The sequence below is a fragment of the Rana temporaria genome, chromosome 2 (assembly GCF_905171775.1).
Source record: "Rana temporaria chromosome 2, aRanTem1.1, whole genome shotgun sequence".
In the NCBI taxonomy this organism is placed as follows: domain Eukaryota; kingdom Metazoa; phylum Chordata; class Amphibia; order Anura; family Ranidae; genus Rana; species Rana temporaria.
The window spans coordinates 277,793,945-277,807,948 of NC_053490.1; the positions used below are offsets into that span (position 1 = coordinate 277,793,945).

At 41.8% G+C, this 14,004-nt stretch overlaps 1 protein-coding gene across 7 annotated transcripts in view; it reads left to right on the top strand.

Annotated features, from left to right (window-relative positions):
- The window catches only part of COL16A1 (collagen type XVI alpha 1 chain), a 249,859-nt gene that overhangs the window by 105,411 nt on the left and 130,444 nt on the right, over positions 1-14,004 (top strand). For all 7 annotated transcript variants that reach the window (XM_040337082.1, XM_040337081.1, XM_040337083.1 and 4 more), the window contains exon 9: positions 11,432-11,476. In XM_040337082.1, coding sequence (XP_040193016.1) covers positions 11,432-11,476 — 45 coding nt within the window. The remainder of the gene's footprint in view (positions 1-11,431; positions 11,477-14,004) is intronic.

A 14,004-nucleotide genomic window follows, 5' to 3' on the forward strand; every position in this document is an offset into this window, starting at 1 on the left:
CTGAAATCAGAAGGAAGCAGTGCAGGTTTTTCAAAGTTGCTGTGACATGAGTCGCAGCAATTTGAACGATTCCATTGCCGGCAATGGAGTGCGACTTGTCATGTGATTCGGAACTGTCAAATGGCATGACAAATCGCATCTGTGTGAACGAGGACTTAACCAATGTTTTGTCTGTTAAAAATCTCTGAAAATACAGGAAGATATTTGTTGTTAGCCTTTTTTTTTTTTTTTTTTTTTTTACAATACTTTTTTTATTGTTGTTTGCATACAAAAAGATACAAAAGATATTACATCATCGTGCGTAATATAAAAAATACACAACCATACATTTTTCCCCATTTTCCCCCTATCTTGTCCTCACCTCTTTCTTTGTACCATTTTAAATAAATGAAAGATCTCTTTATTCTAAACTGTCATACCTCTCCTCCCCCCCCCACCCCACACACCCTCACCCTCCCACCCACCCTCCCATCACACCGTGAGCCAATTTTGGAAATCAATATACTTTAAGTGAATCTTCCCCATGGAGGAATGCCCGATAGCGGGTTAAGATATTTATTGAATTTGGATGACGACAGTCCTCTTTTTATATAGAGCATCCTGTTTCATCTAGCCAGGGTTTCCACATCCTCACAAACTTTCTATAATTGCCCTGCCTAGTGAGTGTCACTCTCTCACTCCAAATCATTGTGTTAATGATTTCAACCCAAGATTTAGCAGTGGGTGGCATCTGGGCCTGCCACCTCAAGGCAATTAACTTCCTTGCCTGGAAGAGGCATCTCAGCACCACTTCAAGGGAGCTGGCTGGCACTCTGTTTTCCTCTATGCTGCCTAATAAGCATATCTGAGGCCCCGTACACACGGCCGAGGAACTCGACGTGCCAAGCACGTCGAGTTCCTCGTCGAGTTCTGGGATGAAGCCGCCGAGGAGCTCGGCGGGCCGCCTTCTCCCATAGAACAACGAGAAAATAGAGAACATGTTCTCTATTTTCTCGTCGAGCTCCTCGGCGGCTCCATCGAGCCAAAACTGTACAGACGACAGAGTTTCTCGGCAGAATCCGGGTTTTGACCGAGTTTCTCTGTGAATTCTGCCGAGAAACTCTGTCGTGTGTACGGGGCCTGAGACTCAGCTTCAAGCTTAGTTTTAAAAGTTTTATTTATTTTGGCAACCACCTCCTCCCAGTATCTAAATAGCTTTGGGCATTTCCATAACATGTGGATAAGATTGCCTGTCGCTCTGCACCTTGGGCATTCGTCAGTACTTCTCCACCCAAGATTGAACATTCTCCTGGGGGTATAGTATACTCTATGCAAGAGGAACAAGTGTGATACCTTCTGAGATGGGGAGATCGAAACCAATACCCCCCTCCTCAAGATCGCACTCCATTGTTCCGTGGTCATTTGACCTAAGTCTTTCTCCCATCCTGTCCTGCTCTTAGTAAGGCCTGCCCTACTTATGGTTTTAGCTCCTATTCTTGAGTACAACTCAGATATCAGTCCTTTAGTTGTTTTTGAATAGATTATTTTCAGGAGGGTGGGAGCTGGGGACCATACGATGGGTTGTAGCCCAAACTGAGCTTGGATGGCGTGTCGGATCTGGAGATATCTGTAAAATGTTTTATTTGTTATGTTGAATTCCTGTCGCAAGTCTGCGAAGGATTTCATCTGTTCTACATTGTACAATTGGTTTAAACGGGTTATCCCTTGTCTCTCCCATTCTTTACATCTCTCAATGTTCTTTAATTCTTTTAAGTTTTGATTGCACCAGAGAGGGGTAAAAATTGTTATTCCCTTATAGCCCATCAATACTTTTGTTGTTTGCCACACTTTAAGGCTAAGTTTTATAGTTGGACATTTATGGACAAACGAGCCCGCCTCAAGTGCCTCCACTATTGTCCTATGTGGTGCCCCAGTTAGCATCAATCTACCGGAATTACCCCCTCCCTCCAGTCCGCAGTTCGCAAGATGTTGTAACTGCGAGGCTAGAAAGTATGTTTTCGGGTGAGGTACTGCCATTCCCCCCTCTTTAGCTGGTAACTGCATGGTCTGGAGACAAATCCTGGCTTGTCCCTTCTTCCAGATTAACTCTCTGAAGAGGGATTCTATCCTTTTGAACCATTTTTGATCTATCCAAACTGGGGAGTTCTGGAGGATATAGAGTAACTGGGGCAACCATAGCATCTTTATTAAATTACATCGCCCCGCTATGGATAATGGTAGTCTACACCAGGCGTCTCTTTTATGTTCCCATTTGGATAAAAGAGGGATTAAGTTATTTTGGACAAAGTTATTAATGTCCCTCGTGATCCAAATCCCAAGATATTTCAACATAACTACTACTTTTAACTGAGGGATTCCAGGAGGTATCTGGGCGCCAAGGGGATCAATTGGCAATAGTGCTGACTTTTCCCAGTTAATGACCAACCCGAAACATAGCCCAAACTCGCCCACTGTTTTGATCACATTTTTTAACGAGGTTTCAACGTCTCCCAGAAAGAAGAGGACATTGTCCACAAACAGTGCAATCTTGTCCTCTATAGTCTGTCTGCGGAACCCCTGTACATCTTTAGTATTTCTAATTTTGATAGCTAGTGGTTCCATCGCCAGAGCAAACAAAAGGGGGGAAAGGGGACAGCCCTGACGCGTTCCTCTCTCTAGTTGAAACATTTCTGAAAATTCATTATTAATTTTAATTTTTGCTTTTGGTTGATTGTATAACAACTTCACCCAACTAATAAACCTGGGGCCAAAGCCAAATTTCTCTAGGGCCTTCCATAGGTAGTCCCATTCCAGGCTGTCAAAAGCCTTGGCAGCATCCAGGGCTAAAACGGCTCTGGAGCCCACTCCCTCTGTTGGAATTTGCATATTCAGGAACACTCTCCTGATGTTGGTACTGGTTGACCTATTTGTTGTTAGCCTTGACTAACTTCTTCCCTTCTATTCTCCTTAATTCTAGCAGGGCTGATAAGACCGCTTGAGATTTCAGTGCAGCAAAGGCAGTGATGTAAGCTCAAACAGGAAGTTAGGAGCTCATTGCATTTCTGGTAGGATCAACTACTATTTTTCTGTAGGTTAGGATGAAGGAAAAAAGCTGGGACAGCCGCACTCCAAAAAAACTCCTCCTTTAATTAAAAATCACAAAATACATGCCACAGCAAAAAACAGCACAACAAAAGAAATGCTGACGTTTCGCACTATGCCTTAGTGCTTCTTCATAGCTATGAAGAAGCACTAAGGCATAGTGCGAAACGTCAGCTTTTCTTTTGTTGTGCTGTTTTTTGCTGTGGCATGTATTTTGTGATTTTTAATTAAAGGAGGAGTTTTTTTGGAGTACGGCTGTCCCAGCTTTTTTCCTTCATCCTAACCTGCATTTTGATTGCACTGCCTGCACCCTTGGCTCGGACCACAGGAATCAGATTACCTGGTTCTCTTTGAGCGGTTACCCACTCTCTCATACTACTAGATGCAGCATTTTAAAGTGGAGGTTCACCCGGAAATGACAATTTTTAACTTTAGATTCATGCTCATTTTGTCTAGGGGAATCGGGTAGTTTTTTTTAAATCGAAGCCGTACTTACCGTTTTAGAGATACATCTTCTCCGCCGCTTCCGGGTATGGGCTGCGGGACTGGGCGTTCCTTCTTGATTGACAGTCTTCCGACAGGCTTCCAACAGGCGCATCTATCGCGTCACGATTTTCCGAAAGTAGCCGAACGTCGGTGCACAGGCGCCGTATAGAGCCGCACCGACGTTCGGCTTCTTTCGGCTACTCGTGACGCGATAGATGCGACCCAGAAGCCTGTCGGAAGACTGTCAATCAAGAAGGAGCGCCCAGTCCCGAAGACCATACCCGGAAGCGGCGGAGAAGATTGCTCTCTAAAACGGTAAGTACTGCTTCGTTTTTAAAAAAACTCCCACTTTAAAGAGAAGAAACATGGAAAAATGTCCAAGGATTTTAGAAAAGTGCACGTGTTTTTTTTTTGTTACGTTTTTTTTAAGTTGTTACGTTTTTTTGTTTTTTTTTAATGAAATACGCAACTACTGTAATAATCAGCTGGTAATATACAAAACAAAGAACAATTCACACAGTTCTCTCTTCATTTATGCATGCTAAAAACATGATTTTGCCTCGCCTACCTCTGTAGAGTGTATTCCCAAATATACTCTATGCATATACACAGTCTTAGCTTTTGCCTGCTATAATGTGAGAAAATTGTTTCCAGTTGAAGGTGACTGGGCGACTGACAGGACCAGGTACAAGACACATTTCAATACAGTTTTCATAATTCCTACCTATGATGCAGCACTCTGAATATTTTACTGTAACTCCCAAACGTTTTGCTGATTCCAGAATTTTCATTTGATTTTCAGAAGTGTATGCATGGCTCTGAGTCAGTAAAGGAAATGTTATAACACTGAGACAGCTAGACCCCAAAGTCATGTCTCACATATGGTGTGCAGGCTTCTTTTTATTAATAGATAACTAATGAAGTTCCATGGGTTTCTAGGGAATCTGTTATGAGGACATATTTTGTATTTAATTGGTAACATATTTGTTTCTATTGTGCATGAGATAAGCAAAGGTAAATGTGGTAGGTGTAGCAGAGTTTCCTAAATTAGAATCTTGGCATTTTCTGTTATAATAACATGACTAATAGGCTTAAAGTGGAACTCCAGGCAAAAATGTTCCATTTATTGAATGATGAGCTGTCAGTACTTGTTTTCTCTTGTTATGTATATCTGTGTTGGGAAGATTAAGTGCTTCCTAAGTCAAAAGGTATTTTTTTTTTCGTTTTTGTTTCTATTATATATTAGAAAGTCGTAATTGAACAATAAATTCTTTTGGGTAATACGCAAGGTCACAGGTTGTGCTGTACCCCAAACTGCACATATAGCCTTACTAAACAATCGAGTGGAGAATATCCCCAAACATACTCAGGCTCTCCTGTTCTATATGCTTCTGGGAACTAAGGGCCAGATCCACAAACGAGATACGACGGCGTATCTACTGATACACCGTCGTATCTCTGTTCCTAACTATGCGACTGATTCATACAATCAGTTACGCATAGCTAGCCCTAAGATCCGACAGGTGTAATTGAATTACACTGTCGGATCTTAAGGATGCAATTCTAGGCCGTCCGCTAGGTGGCGAGGCCATTGCGGCCGGCGTAGAATATGCAAATGAAGATTTACGGCGATCCCCGAATGTCCCGAACGGCCCGTCGATCTAAATCTACGTAGTTTCGATCGGGTTACGCCACGTAAAACTAGGGCTGAGCCCTAGTTCTCCTAAGCCATGTTAAGTATGGCCGTCGTTCCCGCGTCGAAATGTAAACATCAACGTCATTTGCGTAAGACGTCCGTGAATGGCGCTGGACGCCATTTACGTTACCGTCTAAGCAAATGACGTCGGTGTGACGTCAGTTAGCGCAATGCACATCGGGTAATTTACCCGACGGAGCATGCGCAGTACGTCCGGCGCGGGAGCGCGTCTAATTTAAATGGGACTCGCCCCATTCTATTTGGCCCGCCTTGCGCCGGACAAATTTAAGTTACACCGCTGCAAATTTCCAGGTAAGTGCTTTGTGGATCGGGCACTAACTTGGACAATTTGTGGCGGTGTAACTTAAATGGGAAAAGTTAAGTTACGCCCGATATTTGTGGATCTGGCCCCAAGGGCCTGATCCACAAAAGGGATACGCCGTCGTATCCCTGTTTCTATCTATGGAACTGATCCACAGAATCAGTTTCTCATAGATAGGCAGAAGATCCGACATGTGTAAGGGACTTACACTGTCGGATCTTAGGATGCAGTACCGCAGCCGCCGCTGGGGGCATTTCTCGTCTAAATCCAGCGTCGGGTATGCAAATTAGCACTTACGGAGATCCACAAAGCTTTTACGCTTCGTTTTTTCTCCGTAAGTATTAGTTTGCCGTCGCAAAATTAGGGCTGCTTTCACAAAGTGTAAACTGTTTACACCTTGTAAAAGTATACCCTTCTATCCCGCGTCGCTGTAATTTTTAATGTTTTTTTAAAAATTTCCCGCCGCTACTCTTTTTTTTTTTTTGTACGCCCGTCGCGATTCTCAAAACCCGGCGCAACGTAAATCCGCGCAAAGCACGTCGGGAAAATAACGTCGGGAGCATGCGCAGTACGTCCGGCGCGGGAGCGCGCCTAATTTAAATGGGACTCGCCCCATTAGATTAGGCACGCCTTGCGCCTGACGGATTTAAGTTACACCACTGAAAATTTCTAGGTAAGTGCTTTGTGGATCAGGCACTTAGGTAGAGATTTTGCGGCGGTGTAACTTAAATGGCAAAAGTTAAGTTACGGCCGTTTTTTGTGGATCAGGCCCTAGGATTACAATAGCCTAAGCCTGAAAACAACCTACGATCTCCATAGGGACTGCTAAATGGAAGATCTCCTGGAACATGATGCAAGAAAAACTTGTTAGTGTTTTACAGGATAAAACTAAGAAATTTGAACTAATTTGGGAACCTCCTTATGAACGTTGCTTTTGCTGGGGTGTTGCCCCCCAGTGACTGTCTTCCCCTTTTTCCCCTCTCTTTTCCCCTCTTTACTTTTCTCCTTTTTACTCTCCTATTTCTTTCATCTTTCCGTTCTTCTTCTCAACAAGTCAGACTTGTTTAGTGTGTGGGCCAATGCAATTCTAAAGGGTTTGTATGATATCCTTTTTGAATTTTCTCATAGTCCCATGAAAGAGACAACAGACAGAGCTAAAGACTTAACATAGTATTTAACCCATCTCTACTCTAAGGCCCCGTACACACCATAGAATCCAGCCGCTAAAAAATCCCAGCAAATGGGTTTCAGCGGATAGATCCTATGGTGTGTACACTCCAGTGGATCTGTTTCCGCGGATATTTCTTCCCTGGGATGGATTCCAGCAGATTGAATATTTGCTGACATGCCAAACAAATCCATCTGCTGGAATCCATCCCAACGGATGGATCCGCTGGTCTGTATAGACTCACCGGATCCATCCGTTCGAAGGGATCCCCCGCATGCGTCGTAATGGTTCGACGCATGCGTGGAATTCCTTATATGACAGCGTCGCGCACGTCGCCGCGTCATAATCGCGGCGACGGCGCGACACGTCATCGCCAGAGGATTTCGGCGCGGATTTCAATGCGACGGTGAGTACACTCCATCGCATTAAAATCTGCTGAAATCCTCGAGAGGATTTATCCGCGGAAACGGTCCGCTGGACCGTATCCGTGGATAAATCCTCCCGTGTGTATGGGGCCTTAGAAAAAGGCTTAAGCTCAAAAAAGTGGTTACTGCCCCCACCTGTAACTGATCAATGCAGCATGTGAGTCTCCAACAACAGAAGCACATACATTTAGATGGACAGGTGTAGAGAAGATAAACCAGAAGGGAGCCCACTGCTTCTTAAAGGCACAGGGGCACACTGAGCCATAGCACCATGGCAGCAAAGATGTCAGTGTGTTGTCTGGCCAACATAATTCATAGTACAAAAAAGTGGTTACTGCCCCCACCTGTAACTGATCACTGCAGCAAGGAGCATTGGAAAGGTAACACATATAAAAATAATAAAGACATTTCCACGCTCAACTTACTGACCAGCCTGCGACCACCTGAATTGGCCTGTCGAGCATTATGAGTCAAAGACAGGGGTTTTAGTTGCACACATTTGCAAATACAGTATATGCATAAGCCACAGAGCTCCGGCATGGCACCCCATCTTCTGTGGACCTAAACTCTAATTTATGTGAGTCTCAAACTATTTAAGCACATGCATTTAGATGAACAGGTGTAGGGCAGATAAACCAGAAGGTAGCCCACCCCTGCATTTGCAACTAAACCCCTGTCTTTCACGCATACTGCTCGACAGGTCAGTACGGTTGGTCGCAGGCTGGTCAGTAAGTTGAGCGTGGAAATGTCTTTGTTATTTTTATAAAAAGTCTTAAGCTACAATTAAAATTAAAAATAATATGTTTGCTAAACCAGAGAACATATAATTGATAACGGTTGTGGCATTTGCTGATTGTTGAGACATCAGTATAGCCAAACTGTTTAACTGAGCATACATGCTTTGTATAAATGGAAATGATTTGATTTATAAACTTTTAGAACGTAGCTATCCAGGAAGGGAAATGTCTGAAGTCTGTTTGATAGTCTGAGAGCAGAAAGACCTACATCTAATTTTGCAGAGCATACCCCATTCATACTTTGGTGTAGACACATCACATTTTCCATTGCTAATCCCAGCCAAAAGCATGAAGGAGACAGGAAGTAGCAGAGAGTTTTATACAACAACAATATAGGAGGGAAAATGCCTGGATTCAGAGCTTGCAGTCTTCCAGGAAAGAAGAAGAATGAACGTTTTGTTCTTTTTTGTGCAGACACATCATTCCCAGCAGAGCTGGAAAACAACAAAAGTGAAAGAATGAAAATATTTTAATTTGTGAGTGCAGCGAGCAAAATACTGTCATATTAGGTTGCAAACTGCTAGTCATCCCCAGTGGGATATACCTCCTGCCACAAACTGCCTTTTGTGTACCACATACAGGCTGTTAAAATTTGCTGCTATGACTTACGGAAATAATGCATTTATATTCTCAATTTTCTTTTTTTTATTTAAATTTTATTAGTTTTCACATTATACAAAGTACATATACTTTATTCAAAAAGACTGTTTCATACAATTCCCATTTCCCCCAATCCCTCTTCCCCTTTAACCTTTATAAAAATCTTCCTTCTTCCATTTCCACTACCTCTCCTTTTTCATACTACTATTACCTCAGTATATCTCATTGTCTTCTAAGGCCTCGTACACACGGACGTACTGTCCGCTGAAAACGGTACGCCGGACCGTTTTCAGTGGACATGTCCGCTCGGAAATTTCTGTCTGATGGTTGTACACACCATCAGAGAGAAAACCTCGCGGACACGATACACGGTGACGTGGACGCGCCGTCGCCGCAACGATGGCGCGGCGACGTGCACGGCCCTGGAATGTCAATGCTTCCACGCATGCGTCAAATCACTTTGACGCATGCGAGGGCTTTCGGCCGAGCGGACATGTACGGTGAGTCTGTACAGACGACCGAACGTGTCCGACGGACAGGCTTCCAGCGGACATGTTTCTTAGCATGCTAAGAAATTTTTGTCCGCTGGAAAGCGGTCGGCTGGACAAATGTCCAACGGAAACCTGTCCGATAGGCCGTAAACACGACCGAACATGTCCGAGGACCAGTTTCAGCGGACATGTTCGGTCGTGTGTACGGGGCCTTAAACTCTATCCAACCTTTCCAGATATTTACAAATCTTTCTATTCTTTCCTCTCCATAATGGTACAGTTCTTCCATATTGTAGATACATAAAATCGGTTTAACCCAATCTCTTAACTTTTGACTCTCTGACACTTGCCAATTTTTTGGAATCATATATTTTGCTGCATATATTAAAAGAGGTATCATTGTTTTCTTATATTGCTTTATTGTAAGATTGGTATTATGGAATAAATTAGTTTCAGGATTTTTAGTCATGCTTACTCCCATTACTTCCTGTATCTGTTGTATAACTTCCTGCCAGAATCTCTGTATTTTTGGTCATTCCCACCATTTATGTGTCATTGTCCCTCTCATCCCACATCCTCTCCAGCAGAGTGGTGATTTTTTCCGGTTGGTATTTATGTGCTATGGTTTGTGTTGCATACCATCTTGATATGCCCTTATAATTAATTTATGTTTGTGTCTATTGCTGTAATGTCTGCCAATTTCAATATTTTCAAATTTTCTTGCTCGCTCCAGTGTGCATCAAGCTTTGCTTCCCATTTTCCCAGAAAGGGTGGGGCTATTGGCTCCGCCATTTTAGTAAGAATCATTTAAATCTGGAAAATATAGGGCCAGATTCAGGTACATTTGCGGCGGCGTAACGTATCGTCTTTACGTTACAACCTTCTGCGCATGCTCCGCTTGGAAATTTCCCGCCGTGCTTTGCGCGAAATTACAGCGCCCCGACGTGTTTGTGAATGGCGACGTGCGTAACGTACTTACGCAAAAAAAATTAAATTCGACGCGGGAACGGCGGCCATACTTTAACATGGCTGGTCTAAAGTTAAGCCATGAAAAAGCAGGCTTAACTTTGCGACGGGAAAAAACAACTTGCGACGATGTAACGTATGCGACTTCCTTCGTGGAACGCCGTAAAAAAGCTAATTTGCATACCCGACGCTGGAAAATGACGCGAACTCCACCCAGAGGCGGCCGAAGTATTGCAGTCTAAGATCCGAAGGCGTACGTAGCCGTAAGCCTGTCGGATCTTAGCCAAATGCCGTCGTATCTTGTTTGTGAATCACAAATTAAGATACGACGCGTATTTCTTCTGTGAATCTGGCCCATAGTGCTTTGGTGACATCTGCAGGCTGAGCAATTTTTAAAATGGTAATAGGTTTTCACCTGATCTTATTGGGTGAGGCAGTTTCTTATAAAATGTCTTAATTGGTGATATCGTAATTTATCAACAATAACTCCCTTTTGTGTCTTAATTCCTGAATTGTACATACTTCCCCCTCTTTCATAATACCTTTTAACTGTGTGTTTTTATCCTTTATCCATGCTCCAAATAGTGTCTCATTCCCTGGTAAAAAATAATTTGTTCTCAAAAGTGGTATCAATAGTCAATTTTTTGTTTGTGCAATAAGTCCCATATCTTAAATACATACATTGTCAATACACTTGTGTCCTTAGAAAATGACAGTATTGTTGTGGTACCAAGATCACCTTATTCAAAAGTGTCTTACTTAACGTGTTTTTAATTTTAACATAACTTTTTTCTTGTGAGTTGAATGTCCAATCTATCAACAAAACTGCATTATAATATCTTTCAAAATCCAGAACAGCAAACCAACCCCCACCCTGTGTTTTTTATCTTTACTGTATCTGTATTCTTAGTTTTTATCCTGCCATATGAACCGTATCATCTTTTTTTAATGTATTGAAGTAACTCTGTGTCACAAAAATCAGGAGCATTTGAAACTTAAAAACGTATAAAGCTTTTGGTAAAATTCCCATTTTAATAATGTCTAGGCGCTGTACCCAGGAGAGTGGTCTCGTTTGAGATTTTTCTTATTTCCTCTTTAATTTAATTTAATAGCAGGATGTAATTCATTTGATACAGATCTTTCCAGGATGCTGTTAATTTTACCCCTAAATTTTAAAATTTTACCTGCCATTTAAACGGGAATTCTTCTTGTAAATATTGTTCATCTTTCTTATCCATATTAACATTCAATATTTCTGACTTTGAATGGTTAATTTTAAAATTTGCGAATTCTCCGTAGTATTTCAATACTTGCATTATATTTGGTAGTTTTGTTCTAAGGCTAGAGACATTAAACATTAAGAAATTTTTTTTTAATATTCTCCGTTTTCTACATTCAGGGCGAGAAGGTGTCTTCAGGGATTCCGATAGACCTGCCTCCAGAGGTGAGTGAAATACTGATATACAAAATAACTTTTTCCTTGTTTGAAGAGTCACTCCAGTTATTAACCCCTTTCTCGACAGAGGTAAAACAAATGCTATCTCCTGAACACAGTTTTTCAACTTTGACACGTGTTAGTAAAATTGTACATGTCATAACAACTACCTATTGTATCCAGGTGAAGTATACCTTGTTTTTCAAGGACAAATTGGCTTTCATTTGGTGGTAAATGGTAATGATATATAAGGAAAACTGGGACAAAACACTAAAACAATATATATATTTTTTTTAAATAGCTGTGCGATGTGATTTCAGCCATACATTTAGTATGGCTAATATTGCATCGCATTCAGACCAAACTCGCACAGGACCCTTTTTTTGGTCCACACCAGAATCGAATTGCATGGGTGTTTACACCCATGCAATCCGATTCATGTCCGAATTGTCAGTTTGCAGTGCGATACTGTATTGACACTACCGGCAGTTCGCATATGGCAGTGTGCACTGCTGTGCGAGTTGGGTGCGATGCGGGAACCCACAGTGGATTCGCAGGGTTCCTGCATTGCACAAGTGTGAACCGAGCCTTAAATTAAAAAAAAATCTGTTTACAATTTCCTTTGAGGCCCTGTGAGTCAGCATTTTAAAAAAAATTGCTCGTACTGAGAAACGCTTGTTAGCCGCATTACTCGCAATCCGAGGTTCCACTGTACATGAACTTGGGGCAAACACCAACATTTGTGTTGAGAAGAGGCATGATGAAATTCTAAAGAGTGATTTTACAAACTTGACTAATCTCCATTTTTAGAGGCTATGCATATATTACTGTATGCTCGACACCTGGAAAGCCTGAAAAATTCTGAATAGAAAAGGCACAGACCAATTTTTCTGGCTCACTCTACAGGTACCTCTGAAGGGCAGGATAATTCTGTATCCCTTTGCAACTAATGGTGATGCCATACTATTAGTTCTAGATTCCATACTGTATCCCTGCACCTACAACAATGGTTGTCAAATGGCAACACTTCAGATCAAGAGCTAGATCTTTGATTAGGCCAACTAGGCAGGTGTCTAGGACCCAGTGCATCTTTACCAGGCCCAGCTACAACCTTCACACTGGTGCAGTAAATCAAAGGATAGCACAGTTAATCAAAGGTAGTAAAGGAAACTTTTAGGGCCTTGTCCAAAACAGAACAAGAAAGTACTTAGGCGTAAACTGGGGACTAAACTCCAGTAACCTACAATCACAGACTTTAGTTGGTGGAGACAAAATTAAGTAAAAAAACATAATCTTTATTATACAATGTTAAAATACATTAAAATAGAAGTATCACCACAAGACCACTGGGGGTAGTGTAATACTATTTATAGATATAGAAGACACTGTCTTCTCACACAGAGTATCTCTGCCTGTCCCTCAGCTCTGCTGCCCATTCACAGAATATTTGTTTTTTGTGAACAAGTTACAAAATATTCTGTGATTGGACAGGAGGAGTGGAGTGGCGGGCATTGTAGCTTCATATCACCCTGCAACTGAAGGAGTTGAGACTAGAAATTCCAGCACCAGAACTCTGGAAATGTAGTGACAGCTATCCTTCCAAAGTTACAAAAAATGTCAGATGTAAATAAAAGAGATAATTCCATGAGGTGGCATGCACCTCTTTGGACTTACCTCATAGTAGAAAACAGATTATAGCGCACACATGCAAAAATGACATTTATCCTGCAAGGCTAGTTAAAAACACCTGAACATATTCAAAAATACGGGGGTTTGGTCACACTATATGATCATATAGTGCTAAGCCCACTTACTGCGACAAAGTACCCCAAATTACCTCATAGTAGGCCTGCACATTTTCCATTTCCATTTTACATCATGTTCTGACCGGGGAGCAGGCAGTACATCAGACAATGATCATGTTGTGGTGCCTGGGCACCACCTCTGGTCTTCTCCGCAATAGCCTTAACCACTATATGTTTGTGGCCAGCCCTGGCACTGAATTTGGATATCAGACTGCACAAAGATAGCTTCTCTAATGTTTTATAAAAACAGAAGACTTTTTCTGTCTAAATGACAAGCAGACCGTAACTGATGCAGATGTTTTTAGACAATGATACTTCTGAAATAGCTCTTATAATCCAGCATGAAAACTGAATGACTGCATTTTCCTATTTTTGTGGAGCTTCAATTTAGAATCAATCTCTTACATGACAGCAATGAGCACACACGATTCTAACCAGGCAGAATTATTAAAATGAACACAAGTATTTTCTTCTGCCAATACACAAATAAATATGAATACTATTGGAGTCAAAGGACAAATTTTCCAATGCCAAAAAAATGAGCCAAACCCACAAAAAAATATTGAAAATACACCATGCAAACACTGGCATGTAGAGTTCAATTTTCTATTTTTAATTATCCCCATTGTTGTCTGTTGTATACTAGGTAATACTGTTTGAATAAACTACCCTTGATTACTTTTTGGACAATGAGCTTCTTTTCTCTTTATTCTATCCAAGATTTGGCATAGC